The 20,534-nt window shown below is 36.5% G+C and overlaps 1 protein-coding gene across 20 annotated transcripts in view; it reads right to left on the bottom strand.

The window, feature by feature from the left end:
* Nucleotides 1-20,534, bottom strand: part of NRG1 (neuregulin 1) — a 1,140,254-nt gene that overhangs the window by 21,191 nt on the left and 1,098,529 nt on the right. For 10 of the 20 annotated variants that reach the window (XR_005216042.1, XR_005216044.1, XM_037831331.1 and 7 more), the window contains 2 exons: nt 10,391-10,449; nt 4,069-4,092 (listed from right to left, as the gene is read on the bottom strand). Coding sequence is in view for 17 of the 20 variants with exons in the window: in XM_037831331.1 (XP_037687259.1) it covers nt 4,069-4,092; nt 10,391-10,449 (83 nt within the window). In the remaining 3 variants the exon portion in view is untranslated. Of the gene's footprint in view, nt 1-4,068; nt 4,093-9,897; nt 10,450-11,039; nt 11,108-20,534 lie in introns of those variants that run through there. The other 10 variants (XR_005216043.1, XM_037831322.1, XM_037831324.1 and 7 more) reach the window with 5 other exon arrangements.

The raw sequence follows: 20,534 nt of genomic DNA, 5'->3' as shown, positions 1-20,534 counted from the left end.
AGCAAAAGGAGCTGAGGATGGCACCCTGGAGCCCTGCTTTCCTATGTGCTCCCTTCCCCTTCCCCACTTCTTTTTTTATTTCCCAGCTAGTTTATATCATCACTTTTTAATATTCCAGTGGTCTTTACAAAGAATCATTTCTAACTTTTTTTTTTTTCAATCAATCCAAAAACATTTGCAAACATGAGCTTGGCTTGTAGTTCGCAACCAAATTGAGGCAGGATCTCTATGATTTAACAATAAAATGTGAACCTAAGAAGCAATGTTGAGTAATAGAGCACTGTATCAGATAGTCCAGGGCCAAGATGAGGACTTGTCCTTTGGAGGACAATTCTTATGCCTTCACTAATTATACTTAGAGAACTAACTTATCTGCAGACAGAAACCACTAGCACAATCGATGTGTGATTTGGACTAGATTGCACATTTTTGCTTTTGCCAACTTGGCAAATTAGCCACAATCGATTATACTAAGGAATTGTGATGCTTACAGCTTTGAACTGGAGGTACCACTGTACCTCAAATGCAGTCAGAGTCTCCAATTTATGGACACTTTTCTTTCTATGAATGAATTTCTTTTGGGATAACTTGATTATATTAAGGGCACATCAAATTCTTGACAAAATTTGCTAATTTAATGCTGACGGTAAGCTTCTAACCAATTTAATTACACAGGGTGGAAGATACAAGTTTACTCAGAAGGAGAACCTCATTGGTACATAGTAAGCAGTGTAAACATTTACTTGCAATTTGAATGGGTAAGCTGGAGAGTATTACACAAATGGAACGATCATATCTGGTCATCAATAAGGGGCCCTCAAGGAATATTTCCAATCCACATTTTCAGTCTTAGCAACCCCACCTTTTTCTCTGTTGAGAGAAGGCATCTCACTGGATGTTTTCTTGAAATGAAAAAGTGAATTTTAATTCCTATGATACAGTGGACCTTATCACGAAGCAAAACATTTCCTACAAGCCGAGCCCATGATAATCAAATTCCAGTTAACAGGTCAGGAACAATGTCAAATCAAATTAATGTAGCACTGATTATTAACAGGAGGAGGAGGAGGAGACTAGAAGTCAGTGGGTAAAAGACTAGAACACTGCACAGATTACAAAAAGACAAACCAAAAGGGTTGGAGGTGGAAAGGAAAAACAAACTGAGAGGATAGACGGACTGACAGAATAACAGAGAGAGTGAGGAAGTGAAGTACAAGGGAAAACAAGGTTAAAAGTTAAGAAGCCATCTGAACTCCCTGGCCCAGCATGCCTGATACTAAAGGAGAAAAAATAAATAAAAGGAAAGAAAACCAGGGGAGGGAGGGGGAGGGTGGATGCAAAAATGGAAGGGTAAATCCATACAGCATAACTCCTAACCTAGACTAGCCGTGGTGTGGAAGCCACAATTAGAAAGCAAAGCAACTGGTGAATTGCATTGCGGGGGAAACAACGCACCAGGAAGCAGAGTGGGTGTCACACATGTATTGTGCTGCAAAAGTCAAATGAGGATGTGAAACCTGAAACGCTTCCATGTTAATTGCTGGTGCCTGCTGCCCTAACCCCTCTCCTTCATAGCCCCAGGCAGAGAATTAAATTTTATGAGGTGTTAATCTGTGAGCTGGTGCCACCAAAGCCTCTTTCTTGATCTTGGCATCCTATCAGATGTTAGCATCTCTGTCTAAGAAGTGGACACCTTGTGTTCTCAGTCCTTCTCCATGGAACTGAGGACCGCACAGCAGGCTGTGATGAGGCAAGCAACATTGCCAAGAAAATGAAGCCCCCACCTCTTTAAACTAAGGCCTTCACCTCAAGTTAAGGGCATTCTCTTTCCCTTACTTTATTTTTTCTTCTTTTAAAACTTTTCCACTGACCGACATCTTAACATTCTATCTTTAGAAAAAGCTGGGAAATTGCTCCTGCAAACTACAAAAATAGGTACAAGTATAAAGGCTAAAGGGTAAAAGGGCATCCTGTGTATTCAGGATTTCTTCTGCCAATTTTTTTGGGGGGAGGGGGTGTTTAGTTGATTATAAAATAATAGACTGAAGTTGAGTTTGTGAGCAGATGGTGCATGATGACTGGCTCATTCTTCCTATGTTATGTAGGAACACACACAGTTTTCCAGTGAATTCTGTCCTGGGGTGGAAAATTTCAAGAAAATAAAAAGTAGTTCAATAAAGTCCAATAGGTGAAGCGAAAGTACTAAGTGGAATCGATTACAGCCAAGGCCCACAGATCATAGATGTGGGGCTAAGGTTTGGTATTTACGTCAGCATTTGCTGAATGCACTACAGATTTTTCACCAACCTTTCTATTTGATTTTACATGATTTTACAAGATCAGGTGACCCCCACAATATTAATGTGTTAAGGACCAAATTCTTGAATAAAATAATAATATAAACGATGGGGTTTTTTAAACTCCTTTTTTTGCCCTCTTTTTTGGTCTTTTCTGCTGTGACAGGGTCAACAGGGTAAGAGCTAATTGGAGGCAGCACTTAAAAAAAAAGGGGGGTGGGGAGGAAAAAAGAATCTGTCCAGTGGGCAGGTTTCCCTTAATGAGTAGAAACACTTCTGAAGCTTTACTCCATGGTTTGGCTGCAAGTATTGTAGTGAGTCAGATCAAGCACATTTTTCAGTCTGATCTGGCCATGTCAAGATACAGAGCCCTTGTCTTTTTCAGTTTAAATTGACCTTTAAGGTCTGATTTTCCTTAAAGACACAGTGTGCTGGCTTAGAAGACCCAAAGCAGTAAAGCAAGAGAGATGCTGTTGGGCATGAGGAGGAGGGAATTATTCCTTCCCTGCAGGAAAGGCCACTAATCCCTTTGCAGAAGTGGACAACTTTCTCCCTCATGTAAACCATGTGCCACCCTATTGAGGGGGTGTCTCCTCTCTTGCTTCTCACTCCTGGGAGATATTCTCTGATGCATAAAGGTCCACTCAAAGAAATTCAGGTTATTTTCCCCATCAAATGAATGGTTTTCCCCTGGAGTGCTTCTTTGGGGAGATGGGCAATCAGGTTGAGTTTCTGTCTCTGTAACTACTTCACTCTCCACAAATCACTGAAAGTCCTTTAGGTGTCCACTGTGAGGTTATCATCCAAGAAACAGGAGCAGCTGTAGGGTGTCCTCACTGCATGACGCCATTGAAACCAGCAGGATGGGATGGCGAGCTATCCAGTTAATGAGGACGTGGCTCTGTGGATCCAAGACCCTGCTCCAGAGCTGGGTGCGGGGTTCAGAAAGACCTGCTGGCCCTGCACTGGGGAGCTTCTCAATGGCAGCATGGTTTCCCTGCTCTTCTGGAGACTTTGGCCTTTTCTGTCAACTAACTAGGACATAGGCCTTCAAAAGAGGCAGCATCCCCAAACAGGAGATGCTCATATGAGATATTTTCTTTCTTTATGTTTACAGTGTAAAAATCTCTATTTGATTACTTGTCTGGATAATCTCAGTGACTCAAATTTAATTCCATTAGCACTGGCGTTCCACCTGAAGTAGCTAGCACAAGGCTTATTTCTTTCTCTTCCCTATTTCCTTGCTCAAAAGATAAGTTGACTAGAGTAGAACTTGAACATCTCCAGAAAAGTCTGTGTGTATAATATTGTGTTGTAATGTAAGGGTTTTCTATTCTACTATACCTAATAGGTAATTTTTACACTGTATGTCAAACTCCCCTTGGTCTGATAATATCACAAGCTTCCTTTGATCTCAGGCACCTTGCTTGATTTCTCCTGTAGCCTTACACACCACTCAGACTTACCCAAGATTTTATATAACATCATAGCCGGACAGTGGATCAAGCCATGTGGGAGATATGTGGAATGTGTAGCAGGTGAGGTGATTTTAAACTCTAAGGGAAGCTGGGAATGTGAAAGCTGCTGTGCTCAGTAACATTTCCATAAACTAATCATGGGTTGGAAGCAGAGAAATTATTGTTATAGCTGTATGATCCCTTCTAAAGAAAAAGGAAATTAGTTAGGAACTGAAAGGGAAGAGTAGGAAGGGAGAGAGATTTAAGCTCGTAAGCTCTACTGCAGGCTAAAAGGAATGATGATTGGTCCATACCCATAAATTCAATCCCAAGATGCTCTGCCAATGCAGAAAGTTGACAAAAAAAGAAAGAGAGGGAAAAAAGTTTCAGAAAAGAGCAATACACTGCACTCCAAAACACATTACACATGACTATTACGGCTTTCCGTGCGTGCACATTGAACAGGGCAGGATGGTGAGCGGTTAATGAAGCAGTGCTCAGGTACGCCTCCTGGAGTCCACATTGGGAACTGCTCTTAAGAGCTGTGCAAAGACCAGCACAGAGTCCTTGTTAACCCTTAAAAGACCTTACTGACGGAGAAGTTGTAGATCTGAATGATCCTATACACTACTTCATTGTCTGGGAACAAAAACACTGAAGTTTACAGTCAGAAAAGGCATTAGAGATTATTTCGATCACCTCATTTTAAAATGAGGCAGAAGCAAAGTTGCATGGAGGTCAATTATTTTTTACCCAAAGACACACAGTGGCAGAACCAGGAATAGAAACCAAGAGGATAGTAATATTGCCTGAAAAATTATTGTGTTAAACTTATATATTTTTTTTTGGCGTTTATGGGTAGTTATACTTTCTTGTTGTTCTGGCTATTTTTTTTTCTTTCTTCTAACTGTATCTCCTTCTCTTCCCCTAACCTTCTGCTTTCTCTACCACTTACATATTTCATTCATAGAAAGCAACAAGCTCTTCTGACCAAAAAGCCATGCAGGGAATTGGGACACTGGACTGTTTTTTTTGTTGTTGTTGTTGTTTTGTTTTTTTAATGTAATTCCTGGGGGCACAGGACAATTCTCTATGCCCCACTCTTACAAACTGTTTAAACAACAACCATGAGATATTGTTACTGGGCTCTTTGGTTAATTTGAATTTACTACTCCCTGAGATAACAGAGAACAAATTAGATAATGTCTCCACACAGGCACCGTGAAGAGCTTGCTGGGCTGCCCCGTGGAGCTCACGTGTGTGCCCACAGCCCTCCTGGCAGACCGTGACTCTGGAGAGTCCAGAATGCCGGACCTGCACAGGCTCAAATGCGGAAAGCAGGGCAAATTAAAAAAAAAAAAAGAGTTCTTCAGAAACGACGCTGCCCATTCTTGAAACACACACAGTTTCACTGGATGAGACTCTTTGGCACTTCACTTATTTTTGTTTGGGTGGTAGCCGTGGGGCAGGTAGGAGAAGACCAAATGAAAACAGAGGTTCAGAGGTCGATATTTTCTTTCCTTGACCACTCATTTGAGAGAAAGCAGGGCAGCTGAATACTATGAGGAGGTAGCTCAGTTTAAAAAGAAATGTGGGGGTTGGGGGGGTGTTTCTCTTACAAAAACATCAATTTGAGGGTGGAAGAGCTCCTCATATAGAGAGTGGGAAAGTAGGGGAGCTAAGTTAGCTGGGTGGCCCTGGTTTCTGGTTCTGCCTCTGTCATTTACCTGTTGAGTGACTTTGGACAAGTTAATTCGTCGTTGACAACAGGCTTATGATACTAGTGCGTCTCACAGAGCAACCCTGAAGGATAAAGGGGACACTGCGGGAGTGATGTGCTCTCCAAAATCTCATAACAGCTTGGGAACAGAGAGGCCTTGAGATTTACCTCAGGCACTTAACTGCATTTAGACTTACTTTTGATTAATGTCATGGCTAAGAAAACTCTGAAAGGTCCTGGGATATAATCAAAAATATAGACTTTAAAAATTTGCTATTCCTTAAGGAAATGAAGAGCTTCCCAGAGTGGAAAAAAAAAAAAAATTAAAATGGGAGCACTATAAGTAATCGAGAGTTGAGAGTCCCCTCTGCCTAGAGAACTTGAATTTTCCATAAACTGGAAAGTAAGGGATTTAGAGTTATTTAGCAGCACAATGTTCACAGCCAAATACTTGATCCAAATGAATCTCTCTTGCTTCTGGGCAACGCTCAATTTGTCAGATTGACATTTTGTTTGTCCCTTGCTTCTTTCATATAAACTTTGCAACATTAAGATGAAAAATCTCATTTTTGGAGGAAGCTGAAAATACATTTTGAAGCATTTCCATAGGATGTGACATAATCTTTGTTCCTAGAAACCCCTTTATCTCTCATATTTTCCTCCTACCAGTCAGTAATATTTTAAGGGTTAAAATCAAGAGATATCTACATAAACTCTTTCCAGAGCATCATTATTCCATGCCTACGTGAACACTGCTAATGATCTATATTAGTTGCAGAGAAAGCTTGGTTAAGCCTTCAATATAATTAGTGGCATGCTCATGCATACATATTGCTGCATTTACAGTTTTATAGGTAAGACTGTGAGCCTAACCATAATTTCATTTCATGGGAAGTCATTCATATCAGGCAGTTCCAATTTCAAATAATTCAATGGGAAATTGGTACTTAAAATTGGAATCTCTTCTGGCCATAAGCCCTAACGAGGAAACAAGCAGAGGAAACATGCATGCATCAGTCATTCTAGAACTGGGCAAACACTGCTCTGATTGATGTTTACTACTGGTAGCTATGTTTCTTTCATTGTGGGTCCAGAGAAGCAGAATACACAAACACTTTTCATTTTATCAAGAGGTTATTACTTTTTATCTATTTAATCTAATGTTGGAGTAGGCTCATTATGTATCACATGCTTCCTATTGAACTTTTGCCTAGAGACTACATTTTTCAAATTAAATTAATAATTCAAAAACACAAAGGTTACTGTAAACAATTTAGTTTCCTTTTCTACATGTGACTTCCTGCTGTCTACATGTGACTTCCTGCTGTGCACTAAGCAATATAAAAAATTAATTTAAATCTTAAGAGTCTTCAGAAACAAATACTGACTCACTAATCCTTTGCCTTAGGATTTTATAATTGTTTGAAGGAAACTGATTAACCTGTAGGTTAATTTAAAATTTCAATTGCATTAGAAGAAAAGAATAAAATGACTTTCTACTACCCAAATTATACATACATGCATTTATGGGTTCTGTTAAAAGACATTCAGAATTTTACTCTCTAACATCTTAGGCCTGCTAATGCAACTCATTTCTGGACCTCTGAGATTTTTAAAGGAGTTCTGTCAATGACAGTTCTAAGTGGGACTAATTTAGCATCTGACTTTTAATTTTAGACTTACCTGTATCAATGTAGACAACTTTTTTTTCACATAAACCAATTCCTTTGAGCACTTTGAAATGTAATGGGAGACTTCCTCTTTATTCCCAAGTTACTGTGTGCACAATAACACACTCACAAACACACACACACATACAGAGCAAAATCTCACTAACATTTATTTGGAAGTTATGATTACTCTGTCATTGGTGGAAGGTGCCTTTTATTCTACTGTCAGCAAGATACACACATCTAATAAATAAATAATTTCAATAGGCTTTTAAAGTAGATAAACGCAAATAATTTCTGCACTAGTAAACTATGATTTAAAGCTACTTTTAAGGGTATCTGCTAAGTTTACTCATTTTGAGAATGTGCTTACAAGTTCTAAAATTGTACTCCTTTAAAAATATTCTAGAATTTGGACTCTCACATAATTAGTTTCTATTATATGTTAATTTATGTATGATACACTTGCTCCATACTACCTCTATTTACTGAAGCTGGGAATACTTATATTCTCCATAAAGTCTATAAATTGATTTTAGATGACCTGTACACACACACACACACACACACACAAACACACATCACACTGATGAACATGATCCTTTCAACTAGGAATCTGGTGTTAAGATAGGTCAAATTTGACAATATTTTTCTAGAAAGCACAGTAAATATATTTTATTGCAGGGCAAATTGCTGCCTTCAAGAAAGTCATATCAAATATATATTCGTTCCTTCCTTTCATAGTTAAATCAGTTTTTATAAATCAATAAATAGCTCATAGGACATTCTAACCCGAATCACTGTATGAAATCCTAATAATGTATGCTATCTACTAATAAACTTAGTTTTACAAAATTGCACTTTCAGAATGCTATTCTTCAACTAAAAATGTGATTTGGTAGGTTTCTAAATGTTTCTGTTTGAAGCTGGGGAATATCTTTTCTTTTAAAATGTAACATGTTTTCTGGACTTCATGAATACAATTTCATTTACAATTGGCCACTGTGACATTTTCTATCCCTCTGTGCAGCCTTCATTGCTACTTGACATAAAGTTTTTAAGAACAGCAAAAATTCCCTTATTTTCCTGCCTTCTATATACGGGTATGCTGAGATAAGAACTGAGAATTTAAGACATAGAGGTTAGGAAATTAGCTCTGTACAAGCCAACTTTGGAAAGCAATTTCTGAGTGGCAGTTGGCTTTCTTTTCCAGACATGTAGCATCATTCAGGCATAGTCATCACATATTTTGTTCATAAATGTACTTCCTATCACTCTTTGTCAAATAAGGTTACATGCAAATGCTGCTTTCCTGGATGTCTTCGAAAAGTGTCATTTAAAGCTTAATAAAGAATTTATTTAAGGAATCACACTCTGATTTTCATAAATGCATAAGGGCCATTTTAAGTGATGTCTTGTGAAAGAGAAAATGGTCTGAAAGAGTTGAGAACATTTTCTCTGGCTACTATTGGCAAATTTAACTCCATTATTATTTTGAGAAATATTTTCATTTTTAATACTTTTCTCTATATAGCCCCCGACATACTGCCTTCAATGCATAATGAAACTCTCCATAATGACAAAAATATTCAGAAGTTTCATTAAATTTTAAAATATAGATTTATTGTATTTATACAGTCAGATAGATTTTGCTAAATTGATGTTATTTGAATATAACCACATTCCTGAAAGGAATGACTTTGCTGTATTAAATAAAATTCCATTTTTCTCTTCTACTTTTAGTTTCCATCTTATTTACCCTTAAAAAATTAATCTATAGCCATGGAGAAATGTTCTGCCAACTACATCCATATTTTCTAAAGATTTGTGAATAAAATAGACTGTGTCTGAACATTTAGTAATGCCAATTAACCAATTTTTTCACAACAGAAAATGGCATATGATGCAACCATATTCTTGCATGTGTCTCAGCAAGGATAAATCTCCCATTTTTTTAGGTCAATTAAATGACCAGTTCATATTACTCTTTCTTATGTTACATGAATTTAAATTACAATAAGCCATGTGAAATATTTCTTCAAATTAAGCAATTGACCATCTAAATTAGGGGTTGGCCCATGGGCCAAATGAAGCTTGCTTTTGTAAATAAAGTTTTATTGGTACACAGCCATGGTCATCAATTTATTTACTGTCTATGGCTGCTGTTGACTATAATGGTAGAGCTTAAAAGTGACGAATAACAGAATCCAAAAATATTTACTGTCTGACCCTTCACAGAAACACTTTGCACACCCTTAATCTAAATGGATAACTACATGGAATCTGTTTTGAATACAATGCTTTGAAAGGTCCAGGATCAAAAGCTAGTAAGTCCCAGTTCACAAGGGAAGGACAAATGTATACTCTAGTTATTCATGTAATTATATAAAATGTGGATTGGCTCTTATAGGGATGATGTTCAAAACTTCATGAAATCATAGAAATGCACCGGAATTTCCCAATTCTGCATAATAAAAAAAAAAAAAAATCTAGAGTTGAATCATTGTATTTCAAAGTAAGTCACAAGTGTTTTTTAAACTATTTTCCCCTAAAGTTACCTTTGAAGCCAAAATAAAGAAACGCTTTGATTGTTTACACTAATCCTGAATCACTTGTTTCCTAAGCAACATAATTATAGGCCAGGATATCTCATTTGCTGTGAAATGTTTGTTTTAAATTTTCCTACTCAGTGCTTTTTTGTTTTTATATCTAAATGCAAACTGTTTTGTTAATGAAGAGAAACATCTGAACTCTTTTTATTATGTTTATTTGTTATATAAATAACACATTCTGAACCAAATTAACTTACCATCACTTCAAGTGCATATTGGTTACAACTTAGCAACAGTCTTTCCAGGATGTTGCCACTTTATAAAGAAGATGGACTGTTTAGCGGAATGATTTTATTTTATCAATAAAAGTGAGACTTTTAAATGCCTTTATTATAATTTCACTGGTTGATATGGACTATATCATTTTGTATCACATAGTTCAATATCAATTTCATAAATATCCGGAGCCTCACACGCCTATTTGGATCTTAGAGCCAAAACTAGTCACGAACAGAGGAAGTGATACAATTGCTTTTGTTAGTGTTCTCATGCGACAGGCAGAGGCAGTCAAATATTAGACCTGGTAAAACACATCTAGCTCTAGGTGGAATCTGAGGGGAGACGCGGCAACAAGAAAGCAGCACCGACTGCGCATGCTCCTATTCAGGCAGAGACAGAAAGGGAGTGGACGTACTGTAGAAGCTGGCCATTACGTAGTTTTGGCAGCGATCACCAGTAAACTCATTTGGGCACCTGAGAGAAGAAACAAAAAACAATGGTAGAAAAAACAGAGAAAAAGAGCAGAGGTGAATATATGCTAGAAAGAAGCTCCTTCAGTGTCAATTGACTGACCTTGGTGAGTTGGCCCTCGGGAACTGACTCTTTGTCCTAATCATGGCTTTCAGACTCTGGCACTTCCCCAAAGGATTGCAAATTTGGAGGACGTGTGGTGCTTTGCACAAAATGCGGGAAGATCCCAACATTTCGAGCGACTGCTTTCTTTCAAAGGAAACCACTTAAAATGAAATCTTATGTTTTATTCATCTCGGTTGTCCACTAGATAGCTTTGGCCAAAAATGCTGGAAGGAAATGCTTTTTGGCTAGACTGCCTGGGAGGTTTGCCAGCATCACTGGCCGTTCTGAAGGGTCATTCCTTCAAATGGATGGTCTGTGCTGGGAGACAGTCAACCAAGGTCATGTGGAAGCGGGTTTTGTGTCCCGAGAGTTTGAGCCATAATTAGAACAAAAGGAATCAGCTACAACCGAGCTGCAAAAGCACCAAGTGGTAGTGATTGTTGCTGTAGTTTGGAGGAGAAAGTAAATTTCAGATTATTTTAACATACTTTCTTGGTTTTGGACTTTCATGGGCACATTCTCAGTACATCTTGCTCCAGTGAATCCAGGTTGGCACCTAGAGGGCAAAAATGTGATAAGCAATAGAATGCTAAAGACACTGAACTCTCAGACTGGCAATTTTCCTCCTATGGAATATGGAGATACCTACAGATGACCTGGTTGCTGAGCAACTTAAAACAAAAAAAAGAAAAGAAAAAGAGAAGAGCAAACATTTAGAAAACCATGTCCCATGTAAACTGTTGGCTGTAGATTTTTTTGTTGTTGTGTGCTTCAGTCTTCAAAAGACCACCAGTTACTGAAATTTAACTAGAGTGAGGTTGGAAAGTTGAATACAGGTGGTAAAGTATGTGCGGCAAGTCATTTTCCCTTTGGCAGTACCTCATTTGCTGACCATTGACTCTTAGGGTATTAAAACAGTGGTTCTGATTAAAGCTTATATGGTTCCATCCATAAATATTTTTTATTATTAACCCTGAAATTGTATGTATGTATGTATGTATGTGTGTGTGTGTGTGTGTATATATATATATATATATACACAAACCAATTTCATACTTATATCATAGATATATTTATATATGCTAAATCATCAGCCCTGGCAATGGTTAATGTTGTAACCTAAACTGGGCTAGAAGTCAAACACATTCATACTCTAGTGATTATTGACAAGAAAAACTACATCTCAGGTTTTATTTTTTAAGATATCACAAATTATGTCTCCTTTTTTCATTGTGAAGGACCAATAGTAAAAGCAGATCTTATTAATACAAAGTTCACTTAGCCCAATAATCCCAAATCAAAGGCAGATGCATTTTTAAATTTAGAACCAGTTATGCCTCTATAGTAGTGCACCATAGATATCATTTGCATGTAACATAAAACCATTTTGAAAAACAAATTTTATTTTCTCACCCATTCTTTAACCTTGATATAATATTGTCCTTAAGGTTATGAAGTGGGGCTGTGCTTAAATATGGAAGTCTTTTATAACTGATCTTTTTGTTCCTGTTACTTTAGTAACTAAAGCATTAGGATTGGATTAATTTTATCTAATTTAATGCTCTAATAAATAGAGCCAGCAGAAAGATTCTAGTAAGCAAATATACTTACAGATGGCAAAATGTTATTCGAATACCCAAAACACATAGCTACAATTATTATAAATAGTTTACCTATGCAATCATCATCATGTAAAACACCTATCGAGTAGAACTTAGTTCTGGTAGCATATACGTGGTGATTTATACACACTCCTTTCTTTTCCATAAAAAAGAACAAACTATCTTTTTGTCATCAAACAGATGGAATAAAATTATTAATTTTTACTAATATAGGGGTGATTTCTTTTCATTTCCTTCAAACCATACTCAACACCAAAAAATGTTATCAAGTAATTTTGGTATATCTGATTCTCCCATGTCATGCAGAATGGGCTGCAAGACACAACACTAGCAGTTACAGAATTTTTGTCCCATGAGTAGCAGTGTAAACTTACAGCCTAATTATGATTATTAACAATGATATCATATAATCACCATTTCATCTTACCTATTTGCATTTTTTGATAAAAGTAAAAATTCTCATATTGATCACACATCAATTCACTTTTTTCATACAAAGAACATGGCACATAGTGTCAGATGTGTGGAAACTCTGAGAGCTGGGGGTGGGGGGACAGGACAAACCATTTGAAGTAAGACAAGAAATGTCCTTATTTAAGGAAATGAAATTAACAAATAGCTGAGGAATTGTGAGTCCCTTAAGAGAAGGAATGTATTTTATTAGGTAAGTGTCATGTCAGCATCTTAGATGTGAGGAGTTCTATGATTAAAAAGTACAGGACAAGTATGTAACAGGGTTAAAAACTGCACCCACTAAGTTTTATAATTATTAAAATTTTTAACATGATGCTTACTAGAATACATTACAGGAATGTGGTTTATCTACATTCTACGCCCATACAGAATATTTGCTGCATTTAGCACTTACAGCTACTCGAGATATGTGAATCCTTTTTAGAATTCTCACCTATGTCTCAACCAAAACTATCCTTTCACTAACATGTATCTTCACTTGGGAATCAAACTGTCTCAGTGTCAAGCCTGGGTACTGGAAGTGTGGTTCGTGAACCAAGAGTATCAGCATCTTCTGGGAACTTGATGGTAGAAATGCAGACTCTTAGGCCCCAGTCCAGAAATGCTGAGTAAGAATCTGCAATTTAACAAGATCCCCAGGAGACTTGTAGGTATATTAAAGTTGAAGACATAAGGGAGTATGAACTCAGAAGAGGAAGTAACCAGGAACCACAGTATCTTCTGTTTGGCTTTACTGGGCCTCAGTTTCCATAAAACTGTGATAAAATACAGGGATTTAACTAAGTGATTTTCAAAGATTCTCTTATTCAACACTCATCCTAATACAAGTAATCACTGTGAGTAAACCCTGACTTCGTTTCTCCTGAAAGCACTACCAGACAATCAGAGATGACAAAACTCAAGGACTTTTAAAAATCATTTTTGATAGAATGGATTTTTAAGACAATCATGGAGGTAAAACACATAGCAAATGCCTATTCCTGTGTAGTTCAGCTAAAACAATCATGTAACTTTTGTGAACATTTAGGGTTATTGCCAAATCAGATGGAAGGAAATGGTAAATGGCTGGGATAGTTTCTGCATAAGCAAATTGCACAGTGCACTGAATGTAGAGAAGGCATATACAAAGGAAAACCTATATAGCCTATAATCTCTGATTAAAGCTATGGAATAGCTACTAAAAGAACAGGGAGAATGTCTGGCTTGACATATTTCTATATTAGTATTTTACATTAAGCAGGCTATCCAATCTATTATCTTTCTGGGAGGTGAGAGTACATTAAATCTAATCTGATATTTGAACAATATGCATGATTCTGAGCAAATTCCAAAAAAGTTATTTCTTAGAAGAATCCAAGTATTCAAATAATAATCAAGTACTCATTGCTGCTTCAAAAAATATATGCCATTTGTTTCATTATCAGATTAGAAGCTGGAAATTTTGTTTTTATTCTAGTGTTTTCTCTCAGCATGATAAACAACCTTTGTTCCATAATTGCTCCTAATGGGATGATAATTCTTAAACTTCACTGACAGTTCTGTCTGAGATTAGACATCAACTCTTGCGATGAACCCATCCCTGCCCTCTATTTCCCCATCTCCCACTTGTATGTCCTGGGTTGGGCCCCCTCTTCAGTTCTCACATTTTATCCTGTCCTGATCTCCTTCACTGCACTTACCTGTGAAATGATAATCTGCTTCTTTATTTTTCTCCTCTACTAGATCAGAAGCAGGTTGAGGATGGTGGCCATACTTAGATGCTTTTGTCTCTAATTCCTAGTCCAGTGCCTGGCTCATAAAGGGCACACAGAAAATATTTGCTAAACTGAACCACAGTTTGGATCAGACTGCAATATCCAATCAAGAATTGTATCAAAGGAGACTTTCACACAGTCAATTGTGAATTATTTAGGGGACAGACCCTCTGTCTGATTGTTTGCAATCCTGAAAAAAGTCTATTACTCTTTAACGATAAGTCTGTTACCTTAGATTTAAATCCTATTACTGGAATACCAGTTTACCTAGGATTCAATAAATCAATACAATCTATCTGCCAAGATTTCTGCATGGCACCAGTAAAATAAAAACTACCCTTAATAATAACCTTGACATACTGTTAATATCCTCATATGTCTACTCTATCATCAATCATGAATTAATTCATGCATTTTGAGAATCAGTTTAGTGCTTGGTGTACATTTTTATATTCTAATTGAATAAATTATTTCCTTTTTTTGTGTGTGGAATCTCTAGGGTATTTAAAGATATCCATAGATCCTCCAAGAAGCTTCTGGTTATTTAGGTAGAGAATTTTAAAAAAGATTTATAATTTATGGTCAGTTTATGAACCATCCTTAGGCATATTTTCCTTTCCTTATTTCTTGGTTTCATTAATTTCCATCAGTCCCACCCTTAATAAGGGAGGGGAAGAGAGAAGAGGTCCATCTGATATTCAGTCTCTCTTTAGTCACTACTCCACAGTGAAATACTTATATAATCTTATTAAAAGACATGACTAAAAAAGAAGAGTATTTACTGCTTATTTTTTTTTCCCATTCTTCAATCGTAGTTCCAATGTTTCCTCCTACATTATACAGCATTTGGAATAATTTGGTGACTATTTTACAAATATTAAATAATGGAAATATCTAAAAATATACATTGAGGAACACTGGTGGGTTTAACTGATAAACACCAAGGCCTTTCACCCTCACTCTGTGTAAACTAGATTTGGCAGTGTATGCACTGGCTCAAATATTTGTGCTTCTCTGTTTTTCTACAGTATCATATTGCAAATGATGACTGTTCTCACCCCTTAGCCTGCTCAGCCTTCTGGCCAGAAATCGCCTACTCACTGGCTGAGTATCTGTGTTGTAGATTATTCTTTCCCAAATGTATTATTACTATTAGTCTGCATTTTTCCAAGATGACCCTCATTCTGTTATCTACCTATAAGTGAAATGTCTTGAGGTTTCTATATGCTTTTCTAATTCGTGTTTTAGTGTTCCTTTTGATATCATCTGCAAAAGACATTTATTTCCCCATGGGATTGTCCTCTTCTAAATCATTAAAGAAAATACTAAAAATACAATGTTCCAGTAATGTTTCCTTCATATCCAACCCCATACCTCTCCATCACTAGTCAGCTATAATGTATCATCTCTTTTCTGTTTTATTATGATCTGGGGACCAGTTTCCCACCCATGACATAACAGTATACACATAGTGGCCACACTGGACTCATGGGTAAGTGTCGAGGAAAACATATGCTGGCTCTCGAATGCTGTTTTTCAAGGTCTACGACATGCAATCCCAATAATGAGGGTGGCAGCGCCTATGATGAATTCACTCCTTGTTTGAACCTTGGTGCCCTTCCTCAGCTTCTGTTTGCACAGCTTGTTCGGAAATACTCATCTCCAGACCAAAATCCTTGCTGGTGTTTATTCTACATGATGTATCTCTAAGTTTGGGGTCAAACTATTTAGTTGAATATGGGATCACTCTACATCCCATACATCTCCACATCATTCTGACACAATGACATATTGACTGCTAATCTGTGGCTTCTTCTTCTTCTCTGCAGGATGCTCTTTCCCATTTCATTAAATAGCTTAGAAATCTAGAGGAGCTTTATAGTTCTTTCTACTCTGCCTACCTCATTTTATGATGAAACATCTGAATATTCACATTTTAAAAAATCATTTAATATAAATATTTGAAAATTGTGGATTTTATTCTAGATAAACTACATGCTCAGCAAGCACCGTTGCATACAGTTTTTTTTTTCCCCACAGACCCTATGCCTCTGACTCATTTAGATTGCACATTATACATTTCCTTAGTTCCTTAAATGATCTCCTTCACAGCACTCAGCACACCTCTGTTTTCAAATAATTAAATTAATTCCTTGAAATACTCTTGTCATTCTCAATAGCCTATAGACTCTATGAGGGCAGAAACCACTCTGTTTTTATTCACCATGTCATCCCCAGCACTGGCAAAGAGTCTGGCTCACAGAAGTTGCTTAACAAATCTATGTGGCTGGCTGGTTGATTTTATGAGAAAAAGAAGAAAGCATGGCATTCTGAGTTTAGGCAGGACAGCACCAAAATACTGGTACTTTTAAGAACAAAAGTTATTTCCCTCAATCTACCTTGGTATGTCAAAGTGGGTTAATATAAACCTAGTAAAAACAAAGCAGGATTCTAAACATCTGAGGGGCATAGAAGAAGTAGAAGACATGGTCCTCAGAAGAGCTGATTATCTAGATCTAAGCCACCAGACTCCCAACCCTCTCTCACAAATGCTGCCTGTATCTGTTAAATAGCACATGCTCAAGCACAGAGCAATGCCACAAACACTTGTAATGCTAACTCTGAAGACAGAACTCTTTCTGAGGTGGAGTTAGGGTGGAGTTGGCTGTTTGTTCTTATGGATGGAAGTTCTAATCCAATTTATCCCCTTTCATCTATTCCAAATTTCTCTTTCTACAGCCATGATGGTGAGGCTGCAGGACATAACTATAAGTTTGAACCACGAGTTCCTCATTTAATTATGTTAATCCAGCTATAAATAACTACCATAAATATTATCATCATCACCATCATTATTATGCCAGGGTTTTATAAAGCTTTCATCTTTGGTAGTGTCTTAGGCTTTCTCTCCTCTATCTAACCTAGTCCCCATATTTTAGGCTTTATGGAAGTCTTTCTTCCCTGAAAATTCACTATGTTTATGGTGCCACTCTCTTGCTCGAGAAGTTACTATTACTCCCTATTATTTTAAAGTCTTCTGCTCAGCCTTCAAAGCTCGTAAGCTGGCTCACTGTCTAATTTAGTTGCTTCGTTTTTCCCTTCCCAGGATAGAGCTGCTGAGCTAGGTTTGCAAGTCACTCGTGTGTGCGAAAAGGATCACTGCCATCTAATGTACCTGCCTGATACAGAAGGAACACCCCATAAATTATGGCTGTGTTTATAAAGTCATTCCCAACTTATTCCAGCTTAGTCTTTCTGGTTCTTCTCTGAATTCTGATAACCTATAAAATAAGCAAGGTACAGTTTGGAATATATTAACTCTATTACTTTAGTTCTTTAATTTTCCCAAACAGGCTAAATTCCCATGGGCCAAAGACCATGCCTTATATTTTTTGCTGTGTTTTAAAAAATGCTGGCATTGATACAGCTACCCTATAAACAACTGTTGATTAATATAGCAATTACTGAGTTTAATTTATTATTACATGTTTGTTGTAATTTTATCTCCTACAGTTATGTGTTTCTTATAACTGTCTCCTAAATTAATGCATCATATAATATGGCCCTTACTCTGCATGATTTCACAAAAATTAATTATACAAAATCATAAAAGTTAATGGTCAAAAGCATCTTCCATCTTCCCTAGTTTTGTTTGTTTGTTGTTCTTGTTTTGTTTTTCTTTATAAGAAAGCAAATGTTTAGAGATATTAAATGATCTACCGAATCATGATAAAGCTAGTTGGTGACCTCACCAAACCAAACAGAAACTACATTTGTTAAATAAAATGAAGCACTGGGGTTTAACCATGATCAAACAATCTGTTAAGGCAGATGTATGTATTTTTTCAATGTCTACAGACAGTATGTAATACCACCACTTACTTATTACTATAAGAAAATAAATAATCTAACTCTGTTTCCCCAGAGTTAGAAGTACCTTAGCAGAAATGAACTCATTTAATATCACTTAGCCCCTGGGAAGAAATTTGGAGAATATATTAATTCTATGTTATAAATAAAGAGATTATACATAGAGTTAAAGTGAAAGGGATCAAAACTGTTCAGCAAAATTGGTGGTTAAATCTCTAATCCCCTTACAATGAAGCCACATCTGTCCACTGAACAAATACTGTGTTTATAGACACAGTCTGGTACAAAATAACTTTTAGATTAAAAATGACCTCAGCAACATCTTCCAAAATAGCTATCACTGAAACTGTTCCGAAGAATACAGACAAGAACAAGAAAAAGCAAAGCAAGGAGGAAAATCTGAAAAATTTCATACTTGAGTTATCTTGTTTCTTTCAAATACATGAATGCATAGGGCACCTTCAAGAAAAAAAAAAAAAAAAGAATGCCCCTTTTCCCATCTTTATTTAATTTGGAGAGTTTTCTTCAGGATAAATTGTAAATAAACTATTGTAGAGAGAAGACAAACATAAAAGATGAGAACACCCACTGAAATTCCCATATGGTCCCTGATGGCGGGGGGTGGAGGGTGGGGGCAATCCAAGTAACCAGCAAATACCTCCTCTGAGAAGTGTTTAACTACTACATGGTTAATTCCTTTGGAACACCTCATTTTAAACTGAGAGACAAAAGTGATTTGCTGTAAATTTTTCTACCTCAACTCCCAAGAAGACAACAGTGGATTAGGCGACCAGAGAGGCTACTTGGAAACTTCCATGCTTGTGGTGTTTCTGAGTCATGACTTTAGTCAGGGATAAAGCTTATTTGGAATGATGTGGCTCACACTTCAGCAATGTTTTGTTCTAGACAGAAGGACCATATGGAAACTATGAACTGACTTCATAGAAGGACCATGATGAGAAAATGCAACATTTGTATGTCTTCTGTTTCTATTCAAGTGGTCTAGTGAATAATGTATTATCCTAAGACATGGTATATTGTGTGTCTTTGTTTAATTTCTAAGCAGTGATGATTTTTAATGTTATATGTTTGTAATACATGGATTTTAAAACACACATACTTATCTTTTTCACTTAAAAAAACAAGCCTGAAATATTCTGGATATTTAATACACTCCAATTCTTCCTTCAAGGTATGGCTTGCTTTGATGCATCAATAAAAGTCATGGTCCAAAAGGAGAAAAGAAAGTTATCAGAATCATAGATGTCAAGCATTAGATTTCCAACAAGATCTAGCAATAATCTCTATCACTTTCCTGAAAGAGTCCAATTACAAACAAAAAAAAAAGGTGATGTCAATTTGCTGAGAACTACAAGGCTACAAGGCAGGCATGACCCAGTAGACCATTAGCTTGCGAAATGCAGAGTATTCATTCATGGAATGCTGCTTTAATATTGTTAGAGAAGTTACAAATGTTTCACCTGGAGATTCAGAAAACATAGCAAGTTTTTTTTTTTTTTTTTTTTTTTTTCTGGATCAGGCTTAAAATTTAATGAAAAACTGTGTGGGTAAAGAAAAACTACAGTTGTTGGCAAAATACCAAAATGGAGCAAATGAACAGCACTTAAGTGATTGCATGTTTTGTATAGGATGTGGGAGGGCTGCAGAATAGCTGAAATTAATATGTGGAAAATAACTGTACTGGTTCCTTAGAGGTATTAAGAAACTTTCACACATACTCACTCAGCTTGTAAATCTCTGTAAAGGCTATGATGAAAAATGAACATGTTTCGTTATTATAATTAAAATATAGTGAGCTCAGAGGCTTTTCTAAAGAAGTAAAAAAAATGAGACATAGATAATATGGGTAAAATTGTTTTAAAAGGAGAAGAATTTAAGGAACTCTAACTTGTTTTTTCAAGGAAATTTATTAAAACACAATTATACCGCATGACTAAAATTAGGAAAGAATAACAAGGCTCTCATATAATAAATGAAACTCATATTTTACAGATTGCAATTCTCAGCTTCTGGAACTTTCAAACGTGATTAGAGAAAATCTTATAGGAAACTATAAAACTGGTTCATTCCAACTATATATTATAAATATGGGGGTGCCATATTCACAGTAAGTTGGCAGGACCAAAGATTGGAATTGACAGATTTTTATTGTTTGTATAGGTTTATAGATTTGGTATTTTGATTATTAGAAAGTGAACTGCTAAGATTATTTTTAAAACAATACACAGAGATAGTCAAATGG

Source organism: Choloepus didactylus, chromosome 3 (genome assembly GCF_015220235.1).
Source record: "Choloepus didactylus isolate mChoDid1 chromosome 3, mChoDid1.pri, whole genome shotgun sequence".
Lineage (NCBI taxonomy): Eukaryota > Metazoa > Chordata > Mammalia > Pilosa > Megalonychidae > Choloepus > Choloepus didactylus.
Note: the sequence above shows the minus strand (reverse complement) of the source record. Positions and strands in the feature narration are given on the sequence as shown.